The sequence below is a fragment of the Phacochoerus africanus genome, chromosome 10 (genome assembly GCF_016906955.1).
Source record: "Phacochoerus africanus isolate WHEZ1 chromosome 10, ROS_Pafr_v1, whole genome shotgun sequence".
In the NCBI taxonomy this organism is placed as follows: Eukaryota; Metazoa; Chordata; class Mammalia; order Artiodactyla; family Suidae; genus Phacochoerus; species Phacochoerus africanus.
Genome location: NC_062553.1, coordinates 78,379,540 through 78,399,079, shown reverse-complemented (window position 1 = coordinate 78,399,079; position 19,540 = coordinate 78,379,540). Strand labels below are relative to the sequence as shown.

At 35.3% G+C, this 19,540-nt stretch overlaps 1 protein-coding gene across 4 annotated transcripts in view; it reads right to left on the bottom strand.

Annotated features, from left to right (window-relative positions):
• LRBA (LPS responsive beige-like anchor protein) overlaps nt 1-19,540 on the bottom strand; it is a 709,127-nt gene that overhangs the window by 212,742 nt on the left and 476,845 nt on the right. For all 4 annotated transcript variants that reach the window (XM_047799683.1, XM_047799682.1, XM_047799684.1 and 1 more), the window contains one exon: nt 1,729-1,846. In XM_047799683.1, coding sequence (XP_047655639.1) covers nt 1,729-1,846 — 118 coding nt within the window. The remainder of the gene's footprint in view (nt 1-1,728; nt 1,847-19,540) is intronic.

Below are 19,540 nucleotides of genomic sequence, written 5' to 3'. Positions count from 1 at the left end.
ACCAAAGAAGCTATAGACATAGCTACTAAATTGTCAGTTATATTTATTTCTAATGATCAACAGCTTAAAAATATTCTCTTTATAATGCTTATATGTTTATATTTCATATGATGTTGATATAATCCAGAATAATGTGTGACCTGAAGGGAAATTTTTCCTCTATGGCTAATAATCAAATTTAAATGTTTTTTAATCATTTGAACTTCAATAATTATACATTTTGAGAATATCAATAAATGCACATTACATATAAATATATTCAGCATATAAATGTTAATTTACATCATCTATAAATTTTTATCCTTAAAATATGAAAATAATAAAATCATAAAATCATGACAGGGAATTTGGAAGGATTAATTTGGTCAGTCTTGAAATTTTAATTATATAAATTTCTGTAGCCAAATCATAAATAATCTACAAGTACTCATCCAGAAGACGATCCTTCATCTCTACCTGGCCTAAAAAAATACTATGGGCCAAGAAATTTTATCAATGTTAGTGTAATTTTTAAATATTAGCATTACATGTGTCAGGTAAATACATATATGATCAATCACTAAACATAAAATATATTTAGAACTGTCATATACATATCCAACATAACTTTTAATGAGGCTTTCTTATATTTTCACTATTACACTGAATACAGGGGATAAACAAAAGAATAAAACTCAGGGTATGGCAGATGACCAAGGCCATGAGGGAAAGGCAACAGAAAAACCCACATGCAATGATACAAAGCAAGGATGCATAAGAAATTTCAAAGAAGGAAAATAAATGAGGATGAGCAAGTAATAAATATTGTAAGGTTGAAACCCCTCTGGGACAGGAAGAATGCAGACTGAACTAAAGTGTGAAACATTCACTTGATTATTTGGCTGGAAGAATAATGTTCACATTAGAAAAAGAGGTATGTGTGTGGGAGAAGACCAAATATGGAAGGAAAAAACATCTTTTCCTAAAGAAATCTGTATTCCCTAGAGACACATGATTTCATTATTTAGAAAAGTATGTATGGGATATACATTATAGGTAAATTTAAAATAATAACTGGAAAGAGAAAATAAGAAAACTTCAATCTGCTTATACAAGAGGAGCCTGGACAGTTAAGTCACAGGGTTTACCTTTCTCCTGTGCATGCCTCCACTCACACCCAACATGCTTTTCCTTCAAGTTCACCTTGTCTCTCCCTCTCATTTTAATGAATTTCACCAAGTTCAATTCTAAACCCACAAATTAAATTTTAGTTCTTTCAAGAATGATGTAATACAAAGCAACCAGGACAGTGTTGTACTATTTTCTGGTGGTTCCTTTGTAAATGGCAATATATTAGACAAAAAATTAAATAAATGTATGAATCATTTGATTACCCTCTCCCCTTTCCAAATGCAGCCACTCCTTAGAAGGAGTTTAAGCATCTGAGCCATGCTGAGGACATAAAAACTCCACAACTGATTAAATGGGTAATTATTTTCTATATTTATGAAGACTTGCACTAATCTGTGATTTGGCCAGAAAAATAATTTAATAGAAATAATTCTAAGAATGATCAAGGTGTGTGTGTGGGGGGGGACCATAGAGATGCACGTGGTTGCAAAAAGAGGTCAGTAGGGCACAGAGTAGGCTACAAAATTCTATCTAAATAGAAACAATATGGTATTTCAAAATGAAATCTTAAGGAGATGGAGGTTAGTTTTGTAACAATATACGTCTGTGACATATTACCTCTGTTTGCCATAAAGATCTCCAGGGCTGTATTTTGCAAAAGATAACGACGAGAAAAAACTGATCGTATCTCTGTGAACAGCCATTTTCCATGCAGCCCTTCTGTATATGCCAGGATCTAGTGAAGAAAAAAAGAATCCCAAGTAAGTAACAAGAGTAGAATTTGTTGGTGTTCTTTCTCCCAATAAAACAAATTTAGAAAAATATTTCTAAGAATTGAATAAACAGTTATTGAAATAATTGGGAGGGTGACTAAGAAAATAGATTGCAGTTTATAGAAAAGATGTTTAAATGAAAAAGCAGAACAAAATCTGCTTATAAAATATCTATTTATAAATGCATTTGGGGACCTTTTAAAGCCATGATGTAATCTACTGCTTTTCAGGAAATACATAATTGCATTATTTATTGGTTGACTTTTGAGTCATTTTATAGAAAGCAAAGTTTTAGACAAAACATTAAAAAGAAGGAAGAACTCAAAAAAATCCTACATATTACAGATCACAATTAAATTCAGTGTCATATAATTCAATTATAATACATACAGAAATATTTTACATTATTTTAAAAATATAAATTTAAACTCATAACTTAAATCACACTTATAAGGTCACTGGTTAAGGCAACAGCCACTCATTCAGAAAGTACAAAGACTGACTGTATAAGAGGTTAAGTATCATTTTGTCAGCGAGGCTAAACAGAAACCTGCAAATGAACTCAGCATAATCTCTCTATGGAGTAGGTGGTTGTCAGAGTAACTTGTTACAATTCCTGTCATCCCATGTGACAGACGCAGTGGCTTAGAATGCTTTGCCAACTCAGAGTAATCCTGTCTTTAGTCCTAAACCACTCTGTTGCTTTGTTATTCAAGGTTTGTTTTCCTAAAAGTTCATTTCAAAAGCTTAATGATGAAGGTGTTCAAGGAAAACCAGATCTGGAATTTCTGCACATCAGTAGATAATAAAGAATATGAGATGTATTTGTTATCAAAAACTGATGAAAATCTGTAAAAGCAAATTAAGTTAAACAACTAAGGAGATATAGCTCTCAAAATTGACCACCATTTAAAAATACACATAAAATGACATTTGATTATGAAATTGCATTGCAGGGACAAAGATGGGATAAGCAAAGAGAGGGAAAATAATGAATAGTAAGAATTTATCCTACACAAATGTTGTTCTTTATGGGTTCCCATTTTCTAGATCTTAATTGCAAAAACCAAAACAAAAACAAAACAAAACTCTGTTCCTTAAGGCAAAATGGAGGGGTTTTTTTTGGAGAGAAAAAAGAGAGTAACCTTATTTAATAAACTAAGTATTTGAATTTTCCTATAGAAATTATTCTATTTCTGGCACCACAGGATCTAGAAATGAAAGAATGGAGACAACTCTTAGGCTCAATGTTTCTTGAAATTCAAACTAACAATTCAAAGTCCCAAACAACAAATCACACTTTCAGCTTCAAAACTGGTGATGGAGAAAATTCTACTCTTTCACACAAGCAATACCTATGTAGGCAAGATCAAGAGAAATGAACAAATATAGGAGAGAAATGTAAAGCAGAGATCAAATTATCCTTTTCTCTCACTCTAACCAGGAGGTCCAAGTCTCCCTCCTCCTATTCTTACCTAGAAAGTCTACTCTGGTCAGAGGACCAAAGACAATTTTTTTTTTGTCTTTTTAGAGCCGCACCCACGGCATGTGGAGGCTCTCAGGTTTGAATCGGAGCCATAGCTGCCAGTCTATGTCATAGCCACAGCCACACTAGATCCGAGCCAAATCTGTGACCTACACCACAGCTCATGGCAACGCCAGATCCTTAGCCCACTAAGCGAAGCCAGGGATCGAACTTGCGTCCTCATGGATACTAGTCAGATTTGTTTCCACTGACAATTTTTAAAATATAAATCAGATCACATCACTTTGTGTTTAATACCATCCAGGAGTTCCACATTCCATGCATAATAAACTCTGAAGCTCTTTATAATTGTTTCTAAGCCTTACATCTAGGAGGTTCTGAGGAGCCTGACCCAGGCTTCCTCAGGGCCTTTATACTTGCTTTCATCTCTGCTTGCAATATTCTCCCAGACCTTCACATGGCTGGCTCTTCTGCACATTCGATGTCACCTCCTTAGAGAAGCCACAGGATCTAACCCCCACCTCTTCCAAGCCCAATGGCATCAGATTTCCTTCCTAACACTTATCACCCACCAGAATTTACAATATTTCCTTGCTTTTCTATTGCTTCTGTTTGGCACTAAAACCTGTTTTACTAGACCAGTGACTTTGAATGTGCTCTATCACCATCTATCTTTTAGAACAAGGTCTAACACAAAGTAGATGAATATGAATGATTAAATGAATCAATGAATGGCAACCTAAACTCCAAATATGGTTCAAATTAATTTTGTTTGGTACATATGATATTTCAACAAAATTTCAAGTAGTTGAAAATACTTGAGAAAATGATTATTTATATAAACACTCAGATTTCTGGTTTCTTAGGAAAAACTGGAGCATATGTCAAACCAAGCTCTAGATACCACATAGTACAATGGGCATGCACTCTCTGTTTCTGGAAGTCTCCACTCATTCACTCATTTACTATTACCTTCCTCATTTCCACTGGCATTTGAGTTAGTCACACTTTTTTTTTTTTTGTCTTTTTAAGGTCATACCACCACACATGGAAGTTCCCAGGCTAGGGGCTGAATCAGAACTATGGTGGCTGGTCTACACCGCAGCCACAGCAACACCAGGTCCAAGTAGTATCTGCAATCTACACCACAGCTCCTGGCAATGCCAGATCCTTAACCTACTGAGCAAGGCCAATGATCAAACCTGCATCCTCATGGATGCTAGTCAGATTTGTTTCCGCTGAGCTACAACGGGAACTCCGAGCCACACTTACGAAGGAGTGGAGAATCCAATACGTGTTCTGCAGTGCTTATAGCCTAATTTATCCAACTACTACTAAGTAAAATGAGACCAGACGAGTTAAATACTTAATATAAAGTTCCTTGGTAAGTTAGTGCCAAAATTGGCCTACTCTCAGGTTTCCTTTTCTTTCTTTCTTTCTTTCTTTTTAGGGTCACACCTGCAGCATATGTAAGTTCTCAGGCTAGAGGTCCAATCAGAGTTTCAGCTGCCATCGTACACCACAGCCATAGATACACTGGATTCGAGCCACATCTGGGACCTCCGCCACATCTTGTGGCATTGCCAGATCCTTAACCCACTGAGCGAGGCCAGGGATCACATCCACACCCTCATGAACACTATGTTGGGTTTTAACCCGCTGAGCCACAGTTGAAACCTCTCTCAGGGTTTCTAATCTAAATATCCAAAGCTTACTTACATACCACATTATCGCGTTTCTAAAAAAGGGTTTAAATGTTTGTTAAACTGGAATTCAACTCGTCAGGAATTTTTAATCAATTACATTTGTTTTTCTGTACTTGGGTTATAGGTGAAAGAGGAAAATCAACTAAAAAACAAAGGATCCTTTAAGCTCTGTTGTATGCTAAGAATATCAAACACTCGTGTTAAAATTCCAACCTCTTATGGCTATAAAGCTATATAATAAGACTTGTTGCTCATAATGGTGAGGTAAGTCATTGCAAGACAGTAGTCATGCAAGTAAAGGTCTGATTATGTTCTAGGCTATTCCAATTATTTGCAAAATCAAGTGTATTAAAATACTGGTACAAGATTTTTAATGTATTGAAATAGTTTTCCAAGCAATCAAAAAATTCAATTTGTATCCCTTTACTTTACACAGTACAATTATTTAAGAAATTTACTCTAAATACCACAAGTGGCATGGTCCATTAAAATGTTTTATTACCAAATGCCAAACATATTCAAAATGACAGAAAATGATAGCCCTAGGTACTCATTACTGAACCTTATGGAATCCTAACCTTCTGCCACATTATTGCATATAATTTAAAAATAAAGCATTACAGATAATGTTGAAATTCTCATTGTACGACCAACCCTTCTTGACTCCATTTTCCCTCTTTATCAGAGCCAGTCACTATCCTTATTTTGAGGTTTATCATTTCTATGTAAGTTTTTAAACAATTAGCACACAGACATCCACAAATAATATCCAGCGCTATTCTATGTTTTCAAATCTGATATAAATGGTATCATAACGAATGTACAACAATGTGGTTTCAAAGTTAAATAAAAGCAGATAAAGTAATGTTCTAAAACTTAAGAGAAACAGAAAGAGGAGGAGAGAGAATTACTTAAAATTCTATCAAATCTATCAAAATATAAAATCTTACACACAAAAAATTAGACTACCTTAAAAAAATTAACAAATGAAATTCTATATTTATGGTCAAGATGGCTGAGGTTTAAAATGGAAACAAAGAATCTCTCAACTAACAGAATTACTGGCTGAAATTGATATAATAACATTTCTTTAAAGTATTCATTAGGAAAAGGTGTCAGTACTGAAAAGCAGCTGAGGTCTAGCTAAGCAAGAGGTTTATTTCTTATAGTATATTCCTGGTCTGAGGCTTCACTTCAAAGTCTCTAGAGTTCAATTAAAACTGGATTAGGAAGAAGCAGACCCTTCTTTGGGACTTTCTGTTCACTGAAACTCTACATACACTGACAGCACCCTAGACAGAGGTCTAGCCCTCCAATGAATCAGTTGCTATGGTAACCGTATCATTACCATTGCTCTGCAGTTATGACCTCAAGTCCAGAATAGCTTGAAAGCTTAAGCCCACAGCACTCTCTTTGAATGTTTACCTCCTTGTTTTGATATTGTTAGTATTATTATTAGTAAACTCAACTTTCACTTTTTAACCATTTGCTTAAACTAAGGTATCGTTTGGTTCAATATCGAGGTAGGGTTGTAGAGAGGAAAGAAAGAAATGGGTATTATATATATATATGTATATGTATATATGCATATATACTCACATACATGTACTATTTCTTTCCATTAAATATATCAAACATTTGTCTTTAAAATTTTTATCTGAAAATTGTGACTCTGAAAAAGGAATTATTATTTCGTCCAAATCACACACACATTTCTTTTTTCTGCGATTCAAATAGTATACCAAGAGCACATATGAAAATTTCTTCACCCTGTTGAATGTACTGGCTTGAAAGCAAAGCATTTATGACCTTTAACCATTCATTTTGAAAAGCTTATGAATTTATCCAAATAACACTTTTTTTTTGATTTCTCATCCTCATGAAAGAACAAAACTACAAACCTACATTTGCTGCCCAACTGCATGATACTCTTACTTACTAAATATTGGATATGTTCAAAAAGCAGATTTAAAATACTGCCATATCTGTTTTCCTTAAATAAAGAAAAGGGTTTCAAATCTACCCTCAATAAATTTAAGATGTTTTCAAATTTCTTTTAAAGGGAAAGGCATTAAAAAGTGATCAAATGTTTTAATCTCAAAAATAAGAAATACTTACACGAGAGTGCATATACAGAATCAATAAAACATGCTTTCAAAAACACTATTTTAGATGTTTAAAGCTAGCACTGCATATTCTAGTCCTAATTATTCACTAATTTTTGGAGAGGTTTTACTCTTTTAGATAATTCTACATTGATTTCTAAAGAATTTGATAGTAAATGTAAAATCAGATAATACATACAAATAATAGTACTTAAAATGTAACAACAAATCCATTTCTAAACTACATGGCTATATTTAACACCAAGAGAAATGTTTTTTAAAAAAAGAAAAATGTTTTAAACTTAGTATACAAAATATAACTAATCATGTCATCAATTAAAAAATGATACCACAGGTAAATACATTTATGGCCCATTCTCATGGAACATAACTATAAACTAGTCACAAGGATTATATCTTAATATGAGAAAACAGTAAATATTTGAAATATATATTAAAATGAAAACACATGTTAAAAGATTTCTAACATCAACTCACCATTAGATATGTGTGCAAATATGTTTTATTTACAATCATTGCAATTTAAACAAAAAAGCTATAAGTAATTTTGACCAAGTATTTTAAAGTTGTACCACTGTATTATTAACACAGCTTGTGAATTCTGCTGCCTATAATATTCTCTGAAACCTGCTATCAAAACATAGCACTGCATTTATTCTAATATTGAATTCCAGTTGGTTTCAGGATTTACTTCATCACCAGCTATATCTTAGTTTTAAGTTTGTAAAGACATATTTTTAAAGTAAAATTTAGAGGCCTTTATTGAATTGAAAAAAGGCATATATTTGACCCTGGTTGAAACTTTAAGGTGGTCTGTGAACACAGAGGATGTTGGCAAACTTTGAAAAGAATAGAACAAGGACAATAAAAATACATGTTACGAATACAAAAGAAAATTGCCTTTTAAATTTACTATGAGTTATTTGATATTTTTCACGTATACAGTACATTTCCTCCTCCTGCTTCCTCGGACCATGAGACAGTATTCTCCTTAGCATTTTCATGGGTGACAAATTCAATTAAACATATTCATTACTCTAATGTTCTACTTGGCAGTTTAGTCAGTATGAAAAATTAAAAATATATAAATAAAATGCTATGTGACCTCTGTATTGATTGGGCTAAAATGGTTTTAGCCTGGGTGTGGATGATGGGGCAGCTGGGAGGGGCAAGAGGGGAGCATGTACAACCACATACACTCTTATGTTTTCTCTTCCAATTACTGAGGGAGATGATAAAACCACAGCAAATGATGTATCAGCTCATTTTATCTTATCGCTTTGGGGCTAGGTGACAATGAAGTTCATATTTCACTGGCTCCCATTGAAGATTGTGAAAATTACTTGCCCTCATGACCTGAAATTTCACTAGAAGACAGAAATTTCTCTTCTGCAAAGTAATGCAATTTTTCAGATGTCAACCTTTAGCCCAGCTTTAAAAATTAATTTCATTTATATTAACCAATGATATTGATATTTTCACAGCACGCTCTTTGATACATGAAGCACTGACTGGCAAATTGATGTTGCTTTAGATGGGTAAAACTATTTTATTTTAAGCTGCTATGGCAGACAGATTTATGGCAAACTGAAATTCCCATTTCATAATTTAATATTTGTGCTAGATCAGTGCACCTTTAAGCCCTTGGCCTGTAAATAACTCAGACTCTTTAGTTGGTTCTGTTTTATTTTCAATATTCTTCAGCTTAAAAATAATTTGCATTCTAAATGATGTATCATAAAAGTCATCTCCTACTGAACTAACATTTTATATATATCTTAATGAGTCAAAAGCAAAATATAGTAATGAATAAGCAGAAGAAAGAAGGTATTTATACAACTAACTTTCAGGGCTCTTTTTTTTTTTTTTGTCTTTTTGTTGCTGTTGTTGTTGTTGTTGTTGTTGTTGTTGCTGTTGCTATTTCTTGGGCCGCTCCTGTGGCATATGGAGGTTCCCAGGCTAGGGGTTGAATCAGAGCTGTAGCCACCGGCCTACGCCAGAGCCACAGCAACACGGGATCCGAGCCGCGTCTGCAACCTACAGCACAGCTCACGGCAACGCCGGATCGTTAACCCACTGAGCAAGGGCAGGGACCGAACCCGCAACCTCATGGTTCCTAGTCGGATTCGTTAACCACTGAGCCACGACGGGAACTCCAGGGCTCTTTTTTTTAAAATGTAAACTATATCTCCAATACGGTTTTCTTGAAAGAACTCAAATACAGCAGAGAAGGATAATAACGAAGAATATTAAGGGACATAAATGTATCTTATTTTATTTTTCATAGCACCACGTAAAATAGAAAGCCAGGTATTAAATTTTCAGAAAAAGAGTAGAATAAACTTAGATAAGTACCTGAGCTAAAATAGAGATATTTGGGTTTGGAAGTACCTTTTAAGACAAAAATCTAAGAAATATAAAGTTACAACATCAATTTTATCATGAACAAGATGTGAAAAATGTTCCAAATGATTTTGGAATAAAGATACAGAAATAAGATGTTGAATTCATAAAAAAAGAAAAATTTATATATTTTGAAAGAGTAAAAACATTACTAAAAGATAAAAGGTAAAGGCTGGTACCTTATCAATTTTTTATTACCTTTATCCAGGAAAGAGTTTGGTCTACTGCAAATGTCTTGAGAAAACAATCATTAAACCAAAACCTTCATTTTATTAATAAGGTAAATTAAACATAAACATGCACAAATTTATACATTAATCTACACTTTCAAAATTAGAAAAAGGCCAAAAAGACATTTCTCCAATTTAGCTATTTTCTCCCCAAAATAGTTTAATACAATGCTGCCTAACTTTCTATTCCCAATATCAGTTTTGCATTTTTATGTTAACAATACTTTTTTCTTTAAAAATATTTATAATTTTCCTTACATGAATATGTATGAGATGGTAATATAAATAATATTTTATGATTTTTCCATTTAGACTGGAAAGATCCTAGTCACTTCTCAAAAACGTGCAAGAATGACATGCTCTTGTCCCTAAATTTGTTACAAAGTATTTTTACCTATTATTCTGTTCACTGCCTCTCTAAAGTCCCTAGCTTTCTATTGCTTAACTAAGAGTTAAGTTTAAATCAGCACTAACAAAAAAATGCCCAATTCTAAATACACTAGAATATTCTAATATATACACTTTTAAAACAAGCAATGGACACAAACTATCTTTCTTCTCAACACCAATTCTTACATTGTGAACTCAATCTCAGATTGTATCAAAAGCCCTTCTGAGATCAGGAACCAAATCTTCAAATTAGAGTAATATCAGCCTATAGCTAGACTACTTATCCCTCTGTAGCAGAGAGAACACAATTTAACCACTGAAAGTTTGTCTGATGGTTAAGCTATCTAAGCCTTTGTTTATCTTCAAGAAATTTGCTTTTGTCCTTCAAATACAGCAGAGAACAGAAATAAAAATCAAAAGGAAAAGGAAAAAGTTACATTAAAACTTCATGTTAAAAATAAGACATTTTTTTCCTAATCAGAGTGTCATACTTTTTCATTTTGGGGGGGGGGGAAGCTTTCTTCCTCCTAATAATTACTCAACTTGTTTAGCTGGAGTCAATATTAAATGAGTGGCACAGGTTCCTAATTGCTTCCATACTAGACCATGAAACAAAATACTGTGCCCATACTCAGCTTCAGATACAATCTTCCAAAAAGTTATTTTCTTAAAGGACTGATATTAGAGAACATTAAGAACACAATTTAAATAAGATTTGGAGGTTAACATGATTTTGGCGTATAACCCCGTAACACTGTACATGCTCACTAGACTGGAGTTCCTGCTTGTCTGCAGTTCTTTGAAGCTAGGCCACTGCTTTTAGTCATCCTTCCATTCACAGTACCTAGCATGGCGCCAGGAACCGGAAGACAACTGATGGATGGAGAGCCGTTTCAACTACATACAGTCCAAGTAGCTAGTATGGTGCCAGGAAGCTCAACTTCCCAAACTACACACAATCTAAGTAAGATTCTAGGAACACATGAACACAAACATAGCAGAAAGCAAAAAGGGACAGAAAAATATAATGAAAACTACAACATGGCATTTAAAAAAAAAATCAAATTCAAGGGTCAGAGTGCTTTGAATTCTGACCAACTTGGAGGGACTTGATTTATCCTTGCACATAAAGAATATTTTAAAGCAGATATAATGTGGAAAATATTGTTTTTAAGACATTAAACATCAAGCAATAAAAGACAGTGCTCTCTGAGAGACAGGAGAAAAAAAAAAAAAAAAACAATGATGCCAGGCATTACCTCAGCTCACTGCCTGAGGAGACTTTGCAAACCCCTGAGGAGGCAGAAATAACCTAGTTAGAAGACAGTAGTCTCCTGGAGTAAGGAAAACAGCTTGAAGTACTATGAGATGGATCAAAAGGCTAAAACTGCAAGGTAGAGGGGCAGACGGGAGAGAGCTGTAGAGTTCTGAGCCCTGCAGCTTTCAGCAGAGATTTGCTCAGCCTAAGAAAACAACTTGAAGCCAGTAAAATAATTATTCCCCCAAAATTACAGGGTACAAATACCCAGAGCTCAGAGACTGGAGTGAACACTGTCTCATACATCATCGAGCATTGGGTTAGAGAACATGGGAGAGTTTTGCCGCGGTAGTGGAGAAAACTTTGCCCTAGACTAAATGCTGCTCTGGTCCTAAATAACAAACCTTAACAGCAAGCTCCAGACGGATGGAACTACTTCCAAGTTACTTAACTGTATCCTAGAACAATTGCATTAAAAAGTAGAATACAAAAAAAAAAAAAGGATGTGAGGGAGATTTGGCTGCAACATCTGTCACCCCATTGATCACCAGGGTTGATTCAGCTGATCTGGCTCATTAGGCGAGTGTCCCCTTCCTCCCTCCCTGCTCCATGTGTGTCCCTCCCGAAGCTGCTGCGAAGCTGCGTGCTCAGTCAAAGAGGACGACCATCCCCGAAAGAGGAGGACCGTTCTTCAGTCAAGGGTATACGAGTAGCTGCGCTCCCCTGCTAGAACCTCCACGGTTATGTGCCGTCCACGCATTGGTGGTGGTATCTGGAAAACAAACTCTTACTGAGTTTGGTAGAGGAGGTAGTGGGCAGTTATATCAGAGGAGCAGAGAGTAATAGCAATAGCAGCAACAAATACAGTTTAATTAGAGCTCATTATATGTCAGGATCTACACTAAGTGCTTTATTTCAATTAAATCTTAAAATGGCACTATGAAATAGACGTCATTTTCATCACTTTATACATGAAGAAATGATCTCTGAGAGGTTAGATGACTTAAGTCAAAATCACCTAACTAGTAAGACTCAATGAATAAATGAGAATAACTATTTCACCTAAAAACTATTCCTCCTTGCTCCTACAGTTATTTTCAAAACTGAATAGAAAAGAGATCTCTAGACTTGATAAAACAGTGAACTTTGTGTTACAACTCCCGATAAGGGCATTCAATAGGGCAATAACCAAGGTTAGCAAAAAAAAAAAAAAAAAACCTCTTATTCCTGAAGAGAGTGGTTAAAATGATCTTTCATAAGAACTAAGAAAGTAGTAACTGATTAGTTGGTTCACTTTAAAAGGAACAGATTATATGAAGCAAAAACTGGATACATTTCTAGAAATTGGGGGAAAAAATCCTCTAAGAGTATTATCACCCTATGATAAATGATTAGCACCTAAAAGAAATGTAAGTTTTCAATATCTTACCCTTCCCTCCAAAAGTTGTGAATATATAGGTAATAAGAATTTTCAATAACATCTAAAAATATTTACTTCTGATATATAAGGTAAGAGGGTAAATGGGATAGATGAAAATCAAAACAAACATTAAACATTAAGAGCAAGACAGTAACATATGAGATCCTGGCAAAATTCATAGGCCACAGCAGAGATAAAGAGTAAGGAAGTATCCCAGAGACACTGCAGAAGGTGCTGAATATGGACAGTACGTGTAAAGTTACATACCTGTGAAGACCTGTTAAGAAAGAATTTATTAGATGTATGACAGAATAAAAAGGAATGTCACAGATAGAATGAGACCGAAGGACCAAGTCATAAGATATAATTATGCCAACTTTGTTTTGGGTGCTGATTTTCCTGCAGGTCTCAAGTGTGATGGAAAATTGCCCTTTTGTTCCAGACATTCTTTTCAAGGATGTTTGTAAAGAGAACAGCCTTGGAAGAGATGGTGTCTTGTTCAGAGCAAAGGGCATGTTTGTTTACTGTGTAGTATAATAAAGATAATGATGACCTTTGAGGCAAGGGCCAGAATTCACTGCCCACTGTAAACATTTTGGGTTCCTGAAGATTGAGGTTGTTCAACTGGGATGTAAACTCAGGGGTGCACAGTATCTGCTGGGGCTTCTTGTCTTTGTCTGCTCAGACAGCCATAATATAATATCACAGACTGGGTGGCTTAAGCCTCAGAAATATAGTTCTCACACTTCTGCAAGTTGGGAAACCCAAAGTCAAGGTGCTAGCAGATTTGGTTCCTGGTGAGAGCTTTCTTGCTGGTTTGCAGATGGCTACCTTCTCATAGTACCCTCTCATGGTACAGAGACAAAAGAGATTTCTCTCCTTTTTCTCTAAGGCCAAAGTCCCATCATATTAGGGCACCAAACTTAGAACCTCAGTGAACTTTAATTAGCTCTTAAAGACCCTATCGCCAGATACCATCACAATGGGGGGTTGGTGGGGGGGGGGGAGAGGGTTTCAATACATGAATGAGGAAGGACACAGTTCAGTCCATAGGACACTTCCATATCACCTCAAGAAACTTGGGGGCAAGGGGAACAGACATTAACATGATGATTATTCTCTTTGTTGTGCTTAAGAAAGGTCTTTGTCTCTGACCCAAGAGTCTCAAGTCTTCTGCCAGCATTCATGAAATTTTGGCAGGATAAACTGTTATTTTGCTAGTAGGTAAAATTTCAGATCCTTGACAGCTCTTGACATTCTGGAAGACAACTCTGTCAGGCCAAAATGTGACAAAGAGCTCTACCACATTTTGCTGACAGGAATGCAAAGAAAAGTATATATTGCTGGTAAAAAACATGAAATGTAAAACCCCTTTGGAAAGTAGTCTTATGTATTAAAAATAATGATAGTCACATTCTTCATAGTGACAAAAACAAAAATGGTAAACAAGACTGTGAAATCCAATGTATGTCATTAGGAAGATGGTTGAGAAATTATGGTACATCTTCTTCTGCAGTCATTGAAAACAATGAATCACCTTGACTTGGCTATATAGCAAGCATCAATATAGAGTGAGAAAAACAAGATACCAATTATTATGACTTATAAGATTTCATTTTCATAAATTAATGAAAAAATTCCCCAACACATAAATTTATATGAAAATGAAGAAAAATATGAAAGGAAACATACTTGGTTATTAACGTATGTTAAGTATATGGGAAGAAGATCTGGGAGGAAGGAGATTGGGGTGAGGAGAGCCAAGAAAAGAAGGGAAAAAGCATGCATAAAAATAAAATACTCATGCAACAAAACCCCACCACTGAGTTGATTACATATATAATAAAACTATGTAGCTATGCATAAAAACATTTATTAAAATCTGAATGAGAAAAGTCATTTAATTATATTTTGTTAATCCTTTCACTATGTTGTGTTATCAGCTTTTGTATATTATCATGGAGGACAAAAATGACTATTTTTCTCTCCTTCCTTTCAGTAGTTTTCAGAGTTCAAATTATTTACCTTTTTTGTCCTTTAAAGTTTCTCAAATTCTTTCTACAGATCCTCACAGTTCTTCATCTAGGTTGAGCCTGCCTTTCTTCTTGATGTCTTTAAAGATACGAATACAACTCCTTTCAATTTTAAATACTTTATTGCTGACTCCTATCAATTACCAAAGATTCAGGTCACTGCCCTTCAGAGTCATGGAGTGGAGAATTGATTGAGGAAAAAGTAACTGAAAACCAACATGGACCTCAGTTATCATCTCAGAGCTCACCAAACCTTTTTCTTACCAATCTATTTCTGACCTCTGTACACCTATTATAACAATGAGAGCAGAACAGAGGTTTACTGCAGTTCAGTGAGTAGGTTATATATATATAAACCAAACAGAATGATCACCAGAAATAAAACTGAATATGTTTAAAAAAACAAAACAAAAAAACCCCCAAAACACTCCCTACAAACAAAAGTCCAGGACCAGATGGCTTCACAGGAGAATTCCACAAAACAAACAAAGAGGAACATATACTCATCCTCCTTAAAATTTTCCAAAAGTCTGAAGAAGGAACACTCCCAAAGACATTCTATGAAGTCACCATCATCCTAATACCAAAGCCAGACAAAGATACTACCAAAAAAGAAAATTATTGGCAAATATCTTTGATAAACATAGACTCAAAAATTCTCAACAAAATATTAGCCAACCGAATCCAACAACATATCAAAAAAATTATAAACCATGATCAAGTGGGATTCACCCCAAGTTCTGGATCACAAGGATGGTTCAACATATACAAATCAACCAATGTTATACACTACATTAACAAAAGAAAAGTCAAAAACCATATGATCATCTCAATAGATGCAGAAAAAGCATTTGACGAAGTCCAACACCCATTTATGATAAGAAGTCTTAGCAACATGGGTATAGAGGGAACATACCCTAACATAATAAAAGCCATTGATGACAAACCCACAGCAAATATAACACTCAATGGAGAAAAGCTGAAAACCTTTCCACTAAAATCTGGAACACGACAAGGATGCCCACTCTTACCACTTTTATTCAACACAGTATTGGAAGTCCTAGCCACAGCAATTGGACAAACAAAGGAAATAAAAGGTATTCAAATTGGAAGAGAAGACATAAAATTGTCACATGATACTATATATAGAAAACCCTAAGGACTCAACACAAAAACTACTCAAACTGAAAAACGAATTCAGCAAAGTAGCAGGATACAAGATTAACAATCAGAAATTGGTCACATTTCTGTATACTAACAATGAAATATTAGAAAAGGAATACAGGAGTTCCCATCATGGTGCAGTGGTTAACAATCCGACTAGGAACCATGAGGTTGCGGGTTCGGTCCCTGCCCTTGCTCAGTGGGTTAAGGATCCGGCGTTGCTGTGAGCTGTGGTGTAGGTTGCAGACGTGGCTTGGATCCCGTGTTGCTGTGGCTCTGGTGTAGGCTGCTGGCTCCAGCTCTGATTCGACCCCTAGCCTGGGAACCTCCATATGCCACGGGAGCGGCCCAAGAAATAGCTAAAAGGACAAAAAAAAAAAAAGAAAAAAAGAAAAGGAATACAAAACTACAATACCTTTTAAAATCAAGCCCCCCAAAATTAAATACCTAGGAATAAACGTGACCAAGGAGGTGAAAGACATAAACTGAGAACTATAAAACATATTCAAGGAAATTAAAGAGGATTCAAAGAAATAGAAAGATATTCCATGCTCCTGGGTTGGAAAAACTAATACTGTAAAAATGGTCTTACTACCCAAAGCCATCTATAGACTCAATGCAATCTCTATCAAATTACCCATGACATTTTTCAAAGAACTACAACAAACAACCCCAAAATTTATATTGAACCACAAAAGACCCAGAATTGCCAAAGCAATCCTGAGGAACAAAAAACCAAGCAGGAGGCATAATTCTCCCAGACTTCAGGCAATATTACAAAGCCACAGTAATCAAGACAGTGTGGTACTGGTACCAAAACCGACATACAGACAAATAGAGAACCCCAATATAAACTCAGACACCTATGGTCAATTAATCTTTGACAAAGGAGGCAAGAACATAAAATGGGAAAAAGACAGTCTTTTCAGCATGGTGCTGGGAAACTGGACAGCTGCATGTAAATCAATGAAACTGGAATACACCCTCACACCATGCACTAAAAGAAACTCAGAAAAGCTTAGAGATTTGGACATAAGACAAGATACCATCAAACTCCTAGAAGAGAATATAGGCAAAACATTCTCTGACATCAACCTTACAGGTATTTTCTCAGGTCAATCTCCCAAGACAACAGAAATAAAAGCAAAAATAAACCAATGGGACCTAGTCGAACTGACATGCTTTTGCACAGCAAAGGAAACCACAGAAAAAGACAAAAAGACAATCTAATGAATGGGAGAAAATAGTTTCAAAGGATGCAAATGACAAGGGCTTAATCTCTAAAATATACTACTTACACAATTCAACAGCAAAAAGGCCAACAACCCAATTGAAAAGTGGGCAAAAGACCTAAATAGACATTTCTCCAAAGAAGATATACAGATGGCCAACAAACACATGAAAAAATGCTCAACATCATGACTATTACAGAAATGCAAATCAAAACTACTATGAGGTACCACCTCACACCAGTCAGAATGGCCATCATTAATAAGTCCAGAAATAGCAAATGCTGGAGAGGGTGTGGATAAAAAGGAACCCTCCTACACTGTTGGTGGGAATGTAATCTGGTACAACCACTATGGAAAACAGTATGGAGGTACCACAGAACACTATACATAAGAACTACCATATGACCCAGCAATCCCACTCTTGGGCATTTATCCAGACAAATATTTCCTTGAAAAAGACACATGCACCCGCATGTTCACTGCAGCACTATTCACAATAGCCAAGACATGGAAACAACCTGGATGTCCATCAACAGATGAATGGATTAAGAAGATGTGGTATATATACACAATGGAATACTACTCAGCCATAAAAAAGAACAAAATAATGCCATTTGCAGCAACATGGATGGAACTAGAGCCTCTTCTACTAAGTGAAGTAGGTCAGAAAGAGAAAGACATATACTATATGGTATCACTTATATTTGGATTCTAACATACGGCACAAATGAACCTTTCCACAAAAAAGAAACTCATGGACTTGGAGAATAGACTTGTGGTTGCCAATTGGGAGGGAGTGGGATGGACTCGGAATTTGGGGTTAATAGATGCAAACTATTGCCTTTGGAATGGATAAGCAATGAGATCCTGCTGTATAGCACTGGGAACTATATCTAGTCACTTATGATGGAACATGATGGAGGATAATGTGAAAAAAAGAATGTATACATGCATGTGTGACTGGGTCACTTTTCTGTGCAGAAGAAAATTGACAGAACACTGTAAACCAGCTATTAATGGAAAAAATAAAAATCATTTAAAAATATCAATAAAACAATCTTATTAAAAATTGGACATAAAATCTCAATAGACATTTTTCTGAAAAGGATATACAGATGACTACCAGGCACATGAAAAGATCGTTAATCATCAAGAAAATGCAAATCAAAACACAAGATATCGCCTCACACCTGTCAGAATGGTTATTATCAAAAAGAATACAAATTTCAAATGTCTGCAAGGACATGGAGAAAAGGGAACCCTATTACATTGTTGGTGGTGAATGTAAAGTGGTGCAGCCACTATGAAAAACATTACAGAGGTTTCTAAAAAAACGAAAACTAGAACTAACATATGATCCAGCCATTCCACCTCTAAGTATATAACTGAAAAAAAAAAAGAACCATTAATTAAAAAAAAACACATGCACTTCAATTTCCACAGCAGTATTATTGCAATAACCAAGACATGGAAGCAACCTAAGAGTCCATCAACAGAAGAATGGATAAAGATGATGTCAAAGATGTCACACAGACACACACACACACACACTACTCTGCCATAAAAAGAAATGACATTTTGCCACTTGCAACAACATGGATGGACTTGGAGGGCATTATGCTAAGTCAGAAGAGAAAGACAAGACTAATTCTATACAATATTACCTGCATGTGGAATCTAAAAGAACAATACAAACTAGTAAATATAAAGAAACCAACTCACAGATGGAACAAACTAGTGGTTACCAGTGGGGAGAGAGGGAAGGCATAGGGATGATTAGGAGTAGGAGATTAAAAAGTACAAACTATTACGTATAAAATAAGTTAGAAGGATACATGGTACAGCACATGGACTACTACCAATATTCTATATTAACTATAAATGGAGTATAACCTTTATTTAAAATTTTTTTTAATTTAATTTTTTTATGGCTGCAGGTACCACATATGGAAGTTCCTGGGGTAAGGGTTGAATCAGCCCCGCAGCTGCCGGCCTGCGCCATAGCCACAACCAGATCTGTAAACTACACCACAGCTCATGGCAAAGCCAGATCCTAACCCACTGAGTGGGGCCAGGGATTGAACTCATGTCCTCATGGACACTAGTCTAGTTTGTTTCCACTGAGTCACAATGGGAACTCCAAAGTATAGCCTTTAAAAAGAGAAAAAGTTAGCCAAGACGTCCTTTTTTTGAGGGAACAAGTTCTGTT